We start from the raw sequence: 14,095 nt of genomic DNA, 5'->3' as shown, positions 1-14,095 counted from the left end.
GCCAAGATCAGCATTTTGACATAAGTTTGTTTGAATATATCTGTTGAATTGCAAGAAGATGAGAAAGAGCTCAATTCAGTATACACAATCTGTTTGAGACGCAGATTTCTGGATGCACAGAAAACTTCCCACAAAATATATCTATTTGTTTTGTTTTATAACACATTTATTATCTTATAAAACCAAAGGAAAAGGGGATCACTTTGGTGTGTTGGAGAATGATGGGACGCGTCATTGCTGTTTCAGGCTGCGGCCCATTTTGTGCTTGTCTGTCAACAAAGACTCTGCTGAGAAAGCACAGCAATATGACAGTTCGGCGGTTCCATATGACCCGTGACCCCTGCAGCGGAGGTTGCTGAGTGGACGCTAGTGAATTAACGCCAGACTTCATCTCTCTCCTCCTCTCCTCACAGGTTAGGACAGGCCAAGCGAACTGCTTAATACTGAGTCAACAAAACAAATAGTCCCATCTGAGGGACCAACTGGTGAGACCTTACTGTTCAGACTATTTATCATCCAGATCAGCAATCTGTACCGTAGGTCATTAGGCTATACATTATTTCATAATGCCAATGGAAATTGTCTTGAGGTGTCTAAAGGAGGAAGCAGTGTTTGTGAATCTCACCCTGCCGTTGCTGACCACAGCTCCTTGTCCAGCTTTCAGCTTCAGAACTTCCTTGCAGTACTTCTGCTGGCTGAGCAAGAAGTCCACCTCCATCGTGTTGAACTTCTTCTCAAAGACATCATGGTCCATACCCTACAGGAGATCAAACAAACATTTAACACTTAAATACCTGGAAAAGGTACACATTAACTACCGTGGAAAAAGGTATAATTTTCAGCAGCCATTGTAGTGTCACATGATCTTTCAAAGTGAATTCTAATATACTTAAGTAACATTTTCTTCTTTTTATTATTATTAATGTTGAAAACAAGCAATATGATATATTTGGAGGCCAAGTCAACGCCTCAAACCATTTCTGAATCATTTTTTGCTTTGTGGCAGGGTGCATTATCCTGATGAAAGAGGCCACATTGTCCGTCTTCTCCCTCTCCCTCTCTCTATAGTGAGAATATTCAGAGTCACAGAATAAGGAATAATTATTTTCGTAATAAATATTTTCCTGAAATCACACTAATGATATAAGAGAGGTTGAATCTCGTGTGACCTCGGGTTTGGACCGAAGTGTAGTAAAAAGAAATGTGGAAAGAACAAATTGATTGGCTCATTAGTTTGTTTTTTGATTACACTGCAAGGAGGAAATAGTCAATCAATGAGTTATTGACAACTAAAGGGGGCACATTTGTGCAAGTGCAATCATTAGGAGTATTCTGAAAGGAGTATTAATTTGGCTAGACCAATGGAAAATGTGCCGCCATTGGAGACCGTGTAGCTCTAATCAATCATTAAACATTTTCATTTATCAGGCATGTAATGAAAAAATGGCTTCAGCGCCGATAACAAATCTCGGGTGTATGAGCTGCATAGAGTCAGATTATTAGTGTTTTCAACATTTGGCCCTTATGAAAAGGAAGGAAATGCTAATATCAGCACAACACCTCTCCCTTCCATCCAATAATAGAGTCATTACAGGTCTCAGGCACAAGCTCTCAGGGAACCACAAAACTCTCTCTCCAACCATTTTCAACTAATAAACTCAGGAATACTGGGTAGGATGGAACGCTTTCTCTTATCTAATGCGTTACGATGGAAATAAATAGAGGGAGCAGGAGGGAGAGAGACAATAAAAAAACGAGATGAAAGAAGGAACCAAAAAAAACAAAAAACAAAGCTCTCCATGTGCTTGACAGACCAATCAATCTTTCTGAGAATTGCAATACTCTGTCAATAAGACCCTAGATTCCAAATGTGGTTATACAAGGTATAGGGTAGCAATTCCCAGAAACGCAGTTGTCTGCAAGTCTGAGAAAATGACATGTGGCTGAGGGGTTTCCATTGGCGATTAGGTGGAGACACTATAGAAAACCTTGCTTGTGCAATTTTATCATGGTGATGACAGGAGGAAACAATAAAAGTTGTATTTGATGTCAGGTGATTTAAAGTCACCCTGTAGTCAATGAATGCATTACTTAAATCATCTTTGATCTCCAAAATTACATATTTAATTTTTTTTCCTTTGAATAAAAATGTACCCATGCCTTAAAATATCTTGAATGTAACTCTACACCCTTGCTTCACTGAGTGTACGCGGATCTATGAATATGCAATATTAAATAGAAAGGCATATTGTTCATTATAACATCGTAATATACATCATATACATAATTCACCTGCAATATTGCTAAATGTTCCCGATTTTTCATATCAACAGAAAAATATACCAGGATAACCTGGCTTCTCGAGACCCCCTGCTTCAGAGTGGTCAGAGTGGTGCATATTGGCATATCGCACGTTGACGTGATTGGTTACAAGGTAGTTTGTGATGTCAGAAACAACAGCAATTTCAAACCACATTTTTGAGACTGTCTTTTTTGGAGGAGAAAATACTCAGCAATAGTGTTGATGTTATTCAAGTGAGCAGGTGCGTGTTGCGACATTTGGGCTTTTTCTTGTTCGCTGTTTTTCTAGCAAGATTTGGCAACACAAATGAGTCAAGACTTGTACCGCTTTCCCAGTGATTTCTTGCACTACACATATACAGAACAGGATTAAGCACTAAAAGTTGAATTGACAACTGAATTTAGCTGCAGTGTGTATGTGGTCATTGTCTGCCAGCTAAACTCAAGGTGACATAAATTAACAGGAAAAGAAAAAAGGCTAGAAAAGAACAGGTCTGTAAAGATAAATCCAACTTAAAATCCAACTCTACACAATTCCCTATTACCCAGACACAGTATTTCACACTTCACTGACCTGTTTAAGTAAGTGCTTAATCTTGGTGCCTTGTTTGAGGAGCTCAACATTTTCGTCTTTGATGAGTTTTAGGGTGAAGTCGAGCGTGTTCTTGTTGCTTTGGGTGAGGAGAGAAGCCCAGATGGCTCGGTACAGACCGCTGTTGTCCTCCGTGGGTTTTCCAATGGGGTTATTGATCACCCCGACACGACAACTGGAGCTGCTGGATTTCTGCAAACAAACACTGTGAATCAGAGACTCTCTTGAAAAGGAGATTATAACAAACCAGTAACATTATGTCATTCTGAATGTTGTAAATTACCTGGGTCAGATTACTTACTGAAATAAAGCAATGAACATCATACACATATTTTGGGAGTAAGATGTATGATATTGTTAATGTTACTAGTCTGTTAAACCGTTATTCAGCTATATAAAACATAAGAACATATTTGTGAACTCAAAGAATGATTTGAGAGATAAACTAGATGAATATCTGGGTCATGATACAATATCACTGTCATTTTTAAAATGTATTGTTATTCAAAACTTTGAATTCACATGTAATCTGAAATAATATTCTCATTTTGTTCTGAGATTAGATTTTTTATAATGCTCTGCCTTCGGCTTGCTCTGAATGGTGGTCTCGGCTTTATCCCAAATATATTAATATATGTATTATATAATAACATAATATGATAAAAAAAATTAAAATATATAAAAAATTGGTCCATTACCACTGGATTTTGTTCATTAACCAACACCACAAGAATGCTTTTAAAAGATTAATTACTCTCAGATTAATTACTAAAATGCACATGTGCCTCTGCTCTCTAAAGATGCGATTCCTGTGGATACAACTAATTGGAAATAAAAACTGCAGTAGTTCACCATATGTTTCAAGGCGTTCCGGAGCAATTGCCTCCCAGAGGGCTGTTCAATATCTGCTACAATCCACACTGTCACTCCGTACAACACCTCCTCCTCTATGAGAGAAGAAAAAGAAGCTACTTAAGAATAATGCTTTTTAGGAAAACAAACACAGTTTGGATAGTTTTTGAGTTAAGAAGTCTACATGTAATGTGTGTTACATTATTGAAAGTACCATTATTAAACTAACATGCGATGTTAACTATAGGCGCAGTACTGGCAGTGCATTGTCAAACACTCCACTGATGGCTGCTGGGATGCTATTTTATAAAATAAAGAAATATGAATAAAAATCAATTTTATATAAATTTAAAAAAAATGTATAAGAAAAAAATAAGACTCACCATCTTTGGTAAAATACTTCATTCTCTTTGAGACAACTGCCGTTTTGTCTCTGGAGTCCAAGTATGAGAACATAGTTGTGTCATCCCAATCATCGGCAACTATTTGTTTAATCATATAACAGAAATATTTAAGGCAGTTAATAAGGGACATTAAGAAAATATTGGTAATGAAATGTTGATAGTAATGTGACAATGTTGGGATGGAGATTGCAGTGTGATTGTGACTGTGATGATGGTAAGGTGACTAATATCAATATTGGCACTGGTTTGGGTCAGGTGATCATTAAAGGGCTACCTGGTGAGGCAGTGAAATCCAGATATCGTCTCTCAGAGCTAAGAATCAGTTGGTTGATACGAGGAACTACATTGGCCTGCTCCATCAGGAAGTCCACCACATCGACACTCTCAGTGATTTGACCCTGTATATGACAGGAATTTCCTTAGAATTTGCTATAGACAAACATGACACAGTCATGACTACAGACACATACAAAGTCAAAAGGGCCTTCACTGCCTTTGTGCCAGATTTGATACAAATTATCTTAAAGAAAAACAATACCGCACCATAAAGACAGATCTCTGGAAGAAGTTGGTAGTTTCCATGATTCTCTGCAGCAGAACCGTCTCCAGCTCCTCTGGATCCATCTCCTCACTACTGAGAGGAACACCATTGAACAAACCCACTGGTAGGGCACCTAATCCACTCTTACTGTAAAATGCTCCTCCGGCCTGAAAAAACACATAATATCAAACGTTCATAAAGACGCTGACATCTGGGTTTCAAAATAAAGTCTCATTTTCATGTGTGCCTAGGAATTTTCTATTTTTCATTTAAAATTATAAAAATGCAATGTGGACTTTATTAATGTATTATTTTGTATATAATCCTCTGCAAATGTAACAAAAAAAGTACACACTGCTAGCCAAGAAATCTAGACGCACCCTAGCGGCAGCAAATGAAATTTGCAGCCAGGGTCGTCTAGCAACTCTCCGTAGACTTGCAAGCTTGAAAAAACAGACTCTAGTCAGGCAAATCACAGCGTGTATAGAGTAGGTGGGCGGGCTTAACATAATGACGGCAGAGTTGTGACCGTTCCGTGTGAAATCCCAGCTAACAAAGAACGTTACGGCACTGAAGTCATTCGTAAAAAAGGAAGATGTGTTCTGTGTTTTGCCGACCGGATACGGATAACATCTGACAGTAATTTTGAGCTAATTTAAACAAAGAAAGCTTCAGTGCGTCCTCGCGCAAGTTTTTGCGTTTAATATTCACAGATGCTTACAGAGTAAACTTAGCCTACTTACACACAGCGGGGGATCATTGCTTCCATAAATGAACAGCTTTTCATGGAGAATTATTCCAGGATTATTAAACGCGTCTCAAAACGATGTAGCTGAAGTAGAAATGCAGTACTTGATGTGTTTGTTTGAGCTGATGTGTGATGTGATGGGTGGGCGTCGCCTCCGGAGCCTCAGTATGTGAATCTCAATAGAGCGCGCTCTTCGTGGGCGTGGTCGCATTAGTGCGTAATGAGCCACTCAGGAACGACTAACATCTCTCTGCTTTTAAACGGATTACATAAACACAGAATATTTGTTTTTGATTTGGTTTACAGTGTTTAAAACCTGACATTTCAGCATTTCTTTAGACATGTGTCATGTTTGTCAGACAAGTATTCACTAAGCTAGAGGTCATTTTCTGAAGACTATCTGAATGAACGTCTTTGACAGAGAGGCTGCAGATTGCGCATCATGTTTGATTTCTTTATTTTGCATTTAGCACAAAAATTTGTTTTTATTGTGACTGTACTAAAAAAAAATACAAAAAAATGCTAACAGACTACAGTTTTACCTGGTATATTTGTTATGAAACATATAACACTATGGGCATGGTCTAAAGCGCATGGCGCAAGTGCACATAGGGCGTGTCCGAATCCACTTTTGCTAGTTTAACACCTGGCGCATGGTCTAAAAGATTTGTCCCTATTCTCTTAATGAGTAATGGGTGTGTTTTGGGCATAACGTGCAATAAACCAATTAGAGTCTATCCCCCATTCCCTTTAAAAACCAGTTGCGCTTGTACCATGGTGGATTCACTATTTACATGGTGGAATATAGACACCCTCAACCTGACTAGTCAGTTTAAATACATGTGTATTGCCACGTTTGGTTAAATAAGTAGCCAATTTAATTCGTCATTACTGCAAATAGATAATTCTGATACATGCAATGACTAGCTATTACGACGTGGGCATTTTTATCTTTATGTACACAATAATAATCTTTTACATTGCAATCCTTTTATTTTTAATGTTTGTGTGCTGCTGCGTGTCCCTGTGTGTGTAATAAGCAGAGTGTACGCACGTTATGCACCCACCTATATGCGCATATTACTAACGCGCCCTTTAAATAACACAAAAAATACTGCTCTATTGACTTTAGACCAGGTTTTTGTTGGTCAATGCTGCAGTCGTTTTAAGTTGCCTCAAAATAGCAACACCAACAATGCGCCTGAACACACCTTGGTTTCAGACTAGCAAATGGGCGCGAGTGCATTTGCTATTTAAACAATGTGGCGCTGGACGTGAAAATGACACTTGCCTCGTGCCTGGCACCACATTGCACCAGGTGTATGATAGGGCCCTATGTATGGGCATTACCTTTCTGTTGTCATCATAGCTTGAGTCCACTCCAAGAATTCTTGCAGCATTTGCTTTTGGAAATTTCTTTTTCAGATATGCAGTTATTGTATCCACAGAAAGAGTCTCCCCGACTTCCACCCTGTTATATATCTGCATGTGATAAAAAAGCTCATTAGTATAAAATGGCCAAAATAGTGCTTTACATTCAGTCTTATAAGGAGAAGAGTCTAATGTCTCTGGATATCCTCCCTTTCTCGTCCATAAAACGTACATCTTGAACAAAAAAACCTGTACGTTATAACTGAATATATCAGTTATAGTACATGATATGGACCAAGCTTTAAAATATGACACTCAATGTGAAGGAGAACCTTAAACATAACATTGATTTGAGGTCATTTTGATTTAAAAGAGCATCACAGAAAACACAAAGATACTCACTGACACCATAGACATGAAAGCCTGTGTTTCGTCATACTCTTCTGAGATGTAGTTTAACAGCCTTAAGAGAGCAACACCTGCATCCAAATATCCATCCACTTTATCATCTGCACTGACAACCAGTACAAACCCAATCCTAAGAGACACAGAAACATAATTGCATATCAAATCTGACATAAAATCTTAAATTAACAGTAAATTAACAAACATACATTAACAGTACCAAAGGGCTCATAATAATATAATATGGTTTGTTTGCTGAATGTTAAGTAGGGATAATAAATACCTAATAAAAACGGAGATAAAATATTGATTTGAATTGAAATTATATGACAATGGTCCATTATACACTTCATTATATAAGAATCACATATTTCAGAAAGTCGCATTATTAAAAAAATATTAAGGCTGAGGTAAAATGTATTAAATGCTATTGTTGAGTACACATACCTGAGGGGAATGTTATGTTTGTAAAAGAGTTCTGCTAATTTGACCAGCTCAATGCTCTCTTCCTGTGTTGGGTCAAGAAACAAAACCTGCAAAGAAAACCATTTTTCAATCGTTCAAATGATTAAAAAACATTATTATTAAACATTACAATTTAATTAACATTATTTATTAAGATAATCAATTAGTGTGTCATACACATCAGAAAGATCACAAATTAGAACTAGAATTAAAAAATTCACAAAAAAACATGTCTTCTGCAGTCCTAAACAAATATTTATCAGGGCATAAACGTGCACACAGCTAGATTTGAGCTTAGACTATAATCAACTCACAGGCAAGTTGACTCACCAGGTTAAAGAAGTTACGGCGTATTTGTCGAATAACACCCGGAAATGTTGCTCTGAGGAGCTCCTGGAGACTTGAGGGCCAGTGACGATACATGGAGTCCTTCTCAATATCATTAACCCACTAGAAACCAGGCAACAAGGCATGTTAAATTGTGAAAGCATTCATGTGAACAGTGAAAGTATAAGGTTACTTTTATTTGTAGAGCATTGTTGAGCACTACAACTACATTTTAATCATTAGCGTCTCACCATAATGGATGAGTGGCGGATGTCCAGTGCGTAGCTGTCCTCTACAGTGGTTGATGTTGGTAAATGCAGGAACTTACTAATGCTGTTTCCTCTGATGCCAAGGTTATGAAGACCTTCAAGAATCTTAGCCTCACCTCTGAGAATGTCCAGGATGCTACAGAGCAGTTGAGAATGTACAAACAGTATGTGATTCACACGCATAAAACATGTTGGGGAATGTTAGTGGTGCCAAATACACACTACTACTTTGAACAGCAGACAGAAACCAGTTGGCAAAAAAAGAACCTTGTACTGGGATGATACCTGAAAGGGTTATGAATGTCCAGGTCAACATGTATTCCATTTATGAAAAGACTGGCATCTCCAGGATTGATCCCCATCGACTCACTCAGCCTCTGCAAAGTAAATATGAATTCAGTGGGCTTTAGTGGGATTTAGCTTTTATCCAAAGCAGCTTCTTCAGGTTCAGTCCCTTTGAAGTAACCTGGGGTTGGGTGTCTTGATCAAGGGTCATGGCTCACTTCTTATGGGGCTTGAATCAGCAAGCCTTACCTATTAAGCTACACCACCACTGTATGGACTTCATTTTCAATATTTTATTATGGACATATGATATGATGAAATACTCTTAAAATTTTTGTAATGGATTTATCATCTGAGACCCATTTAATTAAAAAATAATCGGAAAATTTGGGGTCCACATGGCTGCGATTGAAACTTTTTTTTTTTTTTTTTTACAGTGCTCATCAGAAAAGTTGTTGAAAAAAAAAACTTACCTTTTGGTTATCTTCTATTTCTTTTTTCATGTTCTGGTTTACAGCCACTCTTGTCAGTGATCTGTGGGGACAGTAAAACATGTACAGTGAGTATCAGCTCTAGCCAACATCCCAGAACAGTCATAAAAACCCATTTTAATCTCAGAAAACCTGTTCTCTCTTAGATGCCATATCGGCTATGCTGACAAACAGTAAACCACAGTATGTCTGACTCAGCAAATTCTGAACAGTGCACATAAAGCTGTCTAGAGCAGCAGTGAAGAAAAGTCATAGCCACACATTAAAAATGACCTAGACATAATGCATATGCATGCATTCTGTGCCGTTACACATGCAAAAATGCATAGTGGAATATTTCACAACAATAACTGTTACATATTAACTTGTTCCCAAGGTTCTTTAATTTAGATAAATGTAAGCATTGTAAAAACTGATATGAAAATCATTTAAAAAAAATATTATTGGATTCATTAAAGAACAGCCATTTGTTGAAATACATTTCCTTTCTTCTTTTTGAGTTCTGGTGAAGGTATTGAAAAGAGGTATTAATTGCTGGCTAGGATTCTCTCAGAGACACCAAGACAGAATGTAAGAATTTTTACCTTGCTCTGCTGGGGAAATTTTGGCTCAGGTCTTGCAACAATTTGAGAGAATCAAACTTTGGCACAGTCATGATCCGAGAAGCTGCCTGGAAACTGAGGTCTATTGGAAAGACAGAAAAGGCATTTTTTTAAAGAAGCCAATAATCCATGAAGAATGTCTTCAATGTAAGATTAAGTTAAAACTATTTATAACTAAAATCTAAATCTAAATGGTTGGCTAACTTTTTTTTTTTTTTTTTTAAGAATCTGTTCTCTTCTATGCAATTACACTGAATGGGGACAGGAGCTTTCAAGCTTCACAATGCAAAGGCACCATAAAAGCAGTCAAATTTTTGTGAAGAACGTATTGTATTTTTAAGAGATGCCTTAAAAAAAGTCTGCCCTAAAACTTCATGCAAAAGCAGCGATTATTGATTCATGAATTAATATAAATCTTAAATTCTGAGATTATCATTGAATAATTAAAGCTTCATTTTTATAACTAATTACAATAATGAAGATCCATTGCTATGGCATAGAAAACAGAGAATCCACATTTCTTTGTGTGTTACAAGAAAAGAAGAACATCATACAGGTTTGGAACAACATGAGGATGAGTACAATTTAGATTTTTGGGTGAGACATTTAAGAAACTGTTTGATGCATGTTTGATGAGTGAAAATATTATGACTGGTTGCCATGTAGCATAATTTTTAAACTAGTCTAAAGAGTCTGGACAAAAAAACAAAAAAAATGTCACTGGATTTTACAATTCCACTTCAAAGTTATTACAAAATCAACCGACCGTTTCAATAGCCATCATGGAGAGCTCTTGACATCAAGTAAAATAAATTGCTTCATTTATCTATCAGCACAAAACTAAAACGGCTCTTATTTAGCCATTTTTGCTCGAGATCTCACAGTGCAAAATTGAACTTGGCTGTGGACATAAGCATCTGTTCAGAAGTCAGAACAGGAGTAGGACAGATCACTGCAGCAAGCAAAGGGTACAAACTGCAACCTTTCCACTGCTTCCTAATTCATCAAGTGGACAGTTCTCTCCAGGAACCATGTGGATCGGTTTAATCTCACTGGGTGACGCAGCAGAGTCCAGAACACGGAAAGAGAGTACCATCAATAACAGAAGCCAGCCCACCTTGGAGCTCCCACACTTTGAGGGGAGTCATGTCATTGGTGCTCTCCAGTAGATGCTTCCTCAGCTCTCCAAGTTCCTCCTGAAGCTCTGGGTGAGACTTTCTGGAGGTGAAGGAGGAAACTTTTTCACATAATGTGCACTACAGCACTTACCAAAAGTGACCACAATGCAATACAATATTCATTTTGATCTATAGCTAGATATAAATGTACGAGAGAGTCAAAAAAATTCAGAGTGCTTACTTCAATTTCCCAAACAGAAATCCTTGGACTTCATCATTTTCATCCTCATTATCGGTGGTGGCTGATTTGGATTCTGCAAACAAATGCAGGTCCTGTCAGTTTCAATTCATTCTTTTCAATATTGTTACTTTTGTTTATAGCCAACTACTTTTTCAAGCTGCACCACCATTTAAACGTTTGGGGTCAGTACGGTTTTTCAATGTTTCTTATGTTTCACAAGTTTCTTATGTTCACTGAGGTTGCATTTATTTGATAAAATCAGAAATCATTTAAAACTTATTATTATCAATGTTGAAAACAGTTGTCCTGCTTAAAGAGCCCCTAATATGGATTTTTGAAAATTACCTTTCATGTAGGATGTAACTTAGTTCTAAGTGAATGAAAACATCCTGCAAAGTTTTAAATCTGAAAGTCAACTGAGTCAACTGAGTCAATTAAACAAATATTTTTTTGCTGTTTCGTTGTGACGCCATAACGAAACATTTGCATATTGCCCATCCACTTATTGCACGCATACGCCGTGCAGAGATCAGGGAAACCTTCAACACTGCAGCGGATACTGGATAGCATAATTTCGAGAAGGCGCTGTGCTCTACAATGTGTTTATTGTGTAAGTATCTGGCTAACCGGCTAACTCACTTTATTACTGTCTTACTGAAATACTACTGTAAATCAGCTGTGGGCTGCAGTATTGCCTAAAACTGTGTCTATTAATGCAGATTGTCTGTCATTCTTACTACTTTGAGTAAAAATAAGGGATTGAGCAAGATTTGTTATGCAAACGTTAATGTTTACATCAGCTGGGCTAATGTATGCACTGTTATTGATACAGTTCCCACATGTGCAACACACACACACACACACACACACACACACACACACACACACACACACACACACACACGCTAATGCTGATGGTGGGGAATTACAGTTGAAACATCTTCATAATGTACCTCAAACTGAGTAGCATCACTGAGAAACGTCCTGCTCAAGGCTCAATGTGTTCTTCCATTGTTTCATCATCGTTTCGGACTCGCGCTGGGATTTATGTAAAATCAACGTCATCATTACTGTCTTTACAGTGTGTACTATCGCTGAGCTTTAGGAAGGAACAGAAAGTCTCCTGAAAGGAGATGGAGTTCAGATATGGTAATGGGCGTTTGTTTCCGAAATACACGCTGTATGCGGTAGACCAATCACAACAGAGACAGACTGGGCCATCTGGCCAATCAGAGCAGAGTAGGCTTGTTGAAAGGAAGGAATTAGAGAGACTGATTCATCCATTGAGTTGTTTGAGAATCATTGAACATTGTGGTGATGTGCAATGTATATTATGAGAAGAAAAAAAAATAATTTGACCTTTGATGCTTGTAAACCTGTTGTTGGAAACCTCCAAAACAGAATTAGGAAACTTTAAAAAAGAATAATAGGGGCACAATATTTTGTGGAAAATTTTTTTTTTTTCAGGATGAATAGATGAATAGAAAGTTCAAAAGAACAGCATATGAAATAGTCTTTACTGTCACTTTTGATTAATGTGTCCATGCTGAGTAAAAGTATATTCATTTCTTCCAAAAAATTCTTACTGAACTCAAACATTTGAACCGTAGTAGCTTGTCAAGCTACTCATAATTTAAAGTATATTTCTTAACACTGACTATTGTTATTATAAAAAAACTGTTACTGAGTTCAGTCATGTATTACCTTAATCTATCCATTCTGTTTAACAAAAGGAAATTTAACATGGTATGATACCTTTAACCTGTGTGTCATCAATGGCTTTGTACTCGGTGCTTTTAATTGCCAGTTCAACACCATATCCAGACAGCAGCATCCTTTCATTTTTCGGCTCCTGTGGAGAGAAATCAGTGTGTATTGTTATATTATGTTTATATTGCACAGACTTTAATAAATTAATATATAGTATATAAACTAGGGCTGCACAATTAATCTAATTTCTAATCGTGATTACAATTACAGATGCCAAAATTACGTAATCGTTCAAGGGTGCAAATAAAAAAAAAAAATTCTGTTCATTCTTTATTATTCTGTGATGTGTTTTTTTTTTCTTTCTACAGGTTATCAATATTTTTTTCATGGTTTTAATTTAAGTTTTAATATAACATCCTAATACCATGCATATTTTTTTTAAATCTTTTTTTATTTTATTTATTTAAAGAAGAACCCAAACCAATGTATAGTTGACATTTGAGGCTTAATGCTATAGAAAAGCAATACAAGTTTTTTTTCAGGAAGAGTGTTTTCAGCTTGTTTATTTTCATATAAAAATATGGCATCCAGTTGCTTCAAACAATGGTATAATGCCATTCAAAACATCATTCAATGTAAATTGTGATAATCATAATTAATAATCGCAATTACAATTTCAAGGGAATAATCGACAATTATGTTTTTTGTCATAATCGTGCAGCCAATACATAAAATCAAGATTAAGTTTTCAGTTGCACAGCTGACAATAAGACATGTATATAAGTGACACAACACTGCTAATACTCACAGACACAAAGTGTCGTAGTACATAGATGAGTTTGCCCTCCTGTGCCCGCTCTGACAGAACCTTATGAAAAGTGTTGAACTCCTTGGTGCCAATTTCAGCATAAAGAACAGCTACAGGCAGGTCTGTCTCATTGAGTCCTGGGTATTGGTGGTCAGACTTGTATAAGTAAGGTCTTGGCCTGCATAGGACACACAGAAGTGTGTAAAAAAAAAAATGTTATGAGAAAGCAATTGGTTTTGGCATGAAAACATGTATGGGCATAAATTATCACCAAATATCTCTGAATACAATATATTGTTGGTTAACATTACCTGCCTGCTGCCGTCTTCAAGAGTTTCTTCATATCCTTGGTGCTGCAGGCTTTTTGACCGTGGACAACTATGAAAGCAGAGCAGCCATCTGGAGGAGGTTCATCACTTGCTATCTAAAGAATGAAAAGAAAGAGTTAACAATACTGTCTATGAGGTAAACCAAATAGTGACTGTCATTTTAAATGTACCAAAATAAAAATAAATAAAAGAAGCCTTTCCATATGTTGGTGGTGGTGTACTCTAAAGCCCTATTC

General features: G+C 36.9%; 1 protein-coding gene across 4 annotated transcripts in view; it reads right to left on the bottom strand.

Annotated features, from left to right (window-relative positions):
- Positions 1-14,095, bottom strand: part of uggt2 (UDP-glucose glycoprotein glucosyltransferase 2) — a 39,088-nt gene that overhangs the window by 22,154 nt on the left and 2,839 nt on the right. For all 4 annotated transcript variants that reach the window (XM_079822104.1, XM_079822107.1, XM_079822106.1 and 1 more), the window contains exons 5-23: positions 13,842-13,954; positions 13,531-13,708; positions 12,768-12,864; positions 11,013-11,085; positions 10,771-10,871; positions 9,636-9,735; positions 9,034-9,094; positions 8,561-8,652; positions 8,258-8,411; positions 8,010-8,129; positions 7,662-7,747; positions 7,212-7,347; positions 6,789-6,920; positions 4,693-4,857; positions 4,424-4,547; positions 4,129-4,227; positions 3,746-3,840; positions 2,876-3,085; positions 626-757 (exon numbers count right to left, since the gene is read on the bottom strand). In XM_079822104.1, coding sequence (XP_079678230.1) covers positions 626-757; positions 2,876-3,085; positions 3,746-3,840; positions 4,129-4,227; positions 4,424-4,547; positions 4,693-4,857; positions 6,789-6,920; positions 7,212-7,347; positions 7,662-7,747; positions 8,010-8,129; positions 8,258-8,411; positions 8,561-8,652; positions 9,034-9,094; positions 9,636-9,735; positions 10,771-10,871; positions 11,013-11,085; positions 12,768-12,864; positions 13,531-13,708; positions 13,842-13,954 — 2,268 coding nt within the window. The remainder of the gene's footprint in view (positions 1-625; positions 758-2,875; positions 3,086-3,745; positions 3,841-4,128; positions 4,228-4,423; positions 4,548-4,692; positions 4,858-6,788; positions 6,921-7,211; positions 7,348-7,661; positions 7,748-8,009; positions 8,130-8,257; positions 8,412-8,560; positions 8,653-9,033; positions 9,095-9,635; positions 9,736-10,770; positions 10,872-11,012; positions 11,086-12,767; positions 12,865-13,530; positions 13,709-13,841; positions 13,955-14,095) is intronic.

The sequence above is a fragment of the Gobio gobio genome (assembly GCF_949357685.1).
Source record: "Gobio gobio genome assembly, chromosome: 7".
Lineage (NCBI taxonomy): Eukaryota > Metazoa > Chordata > Actinopteri > Cypriniformes > Gobionidae > Gobio > Gobio gobio.
Note: the sequence above shows the minus strand (reverse complement) of the source record. Positions and strands in the feature narration are given on the sequence as shown.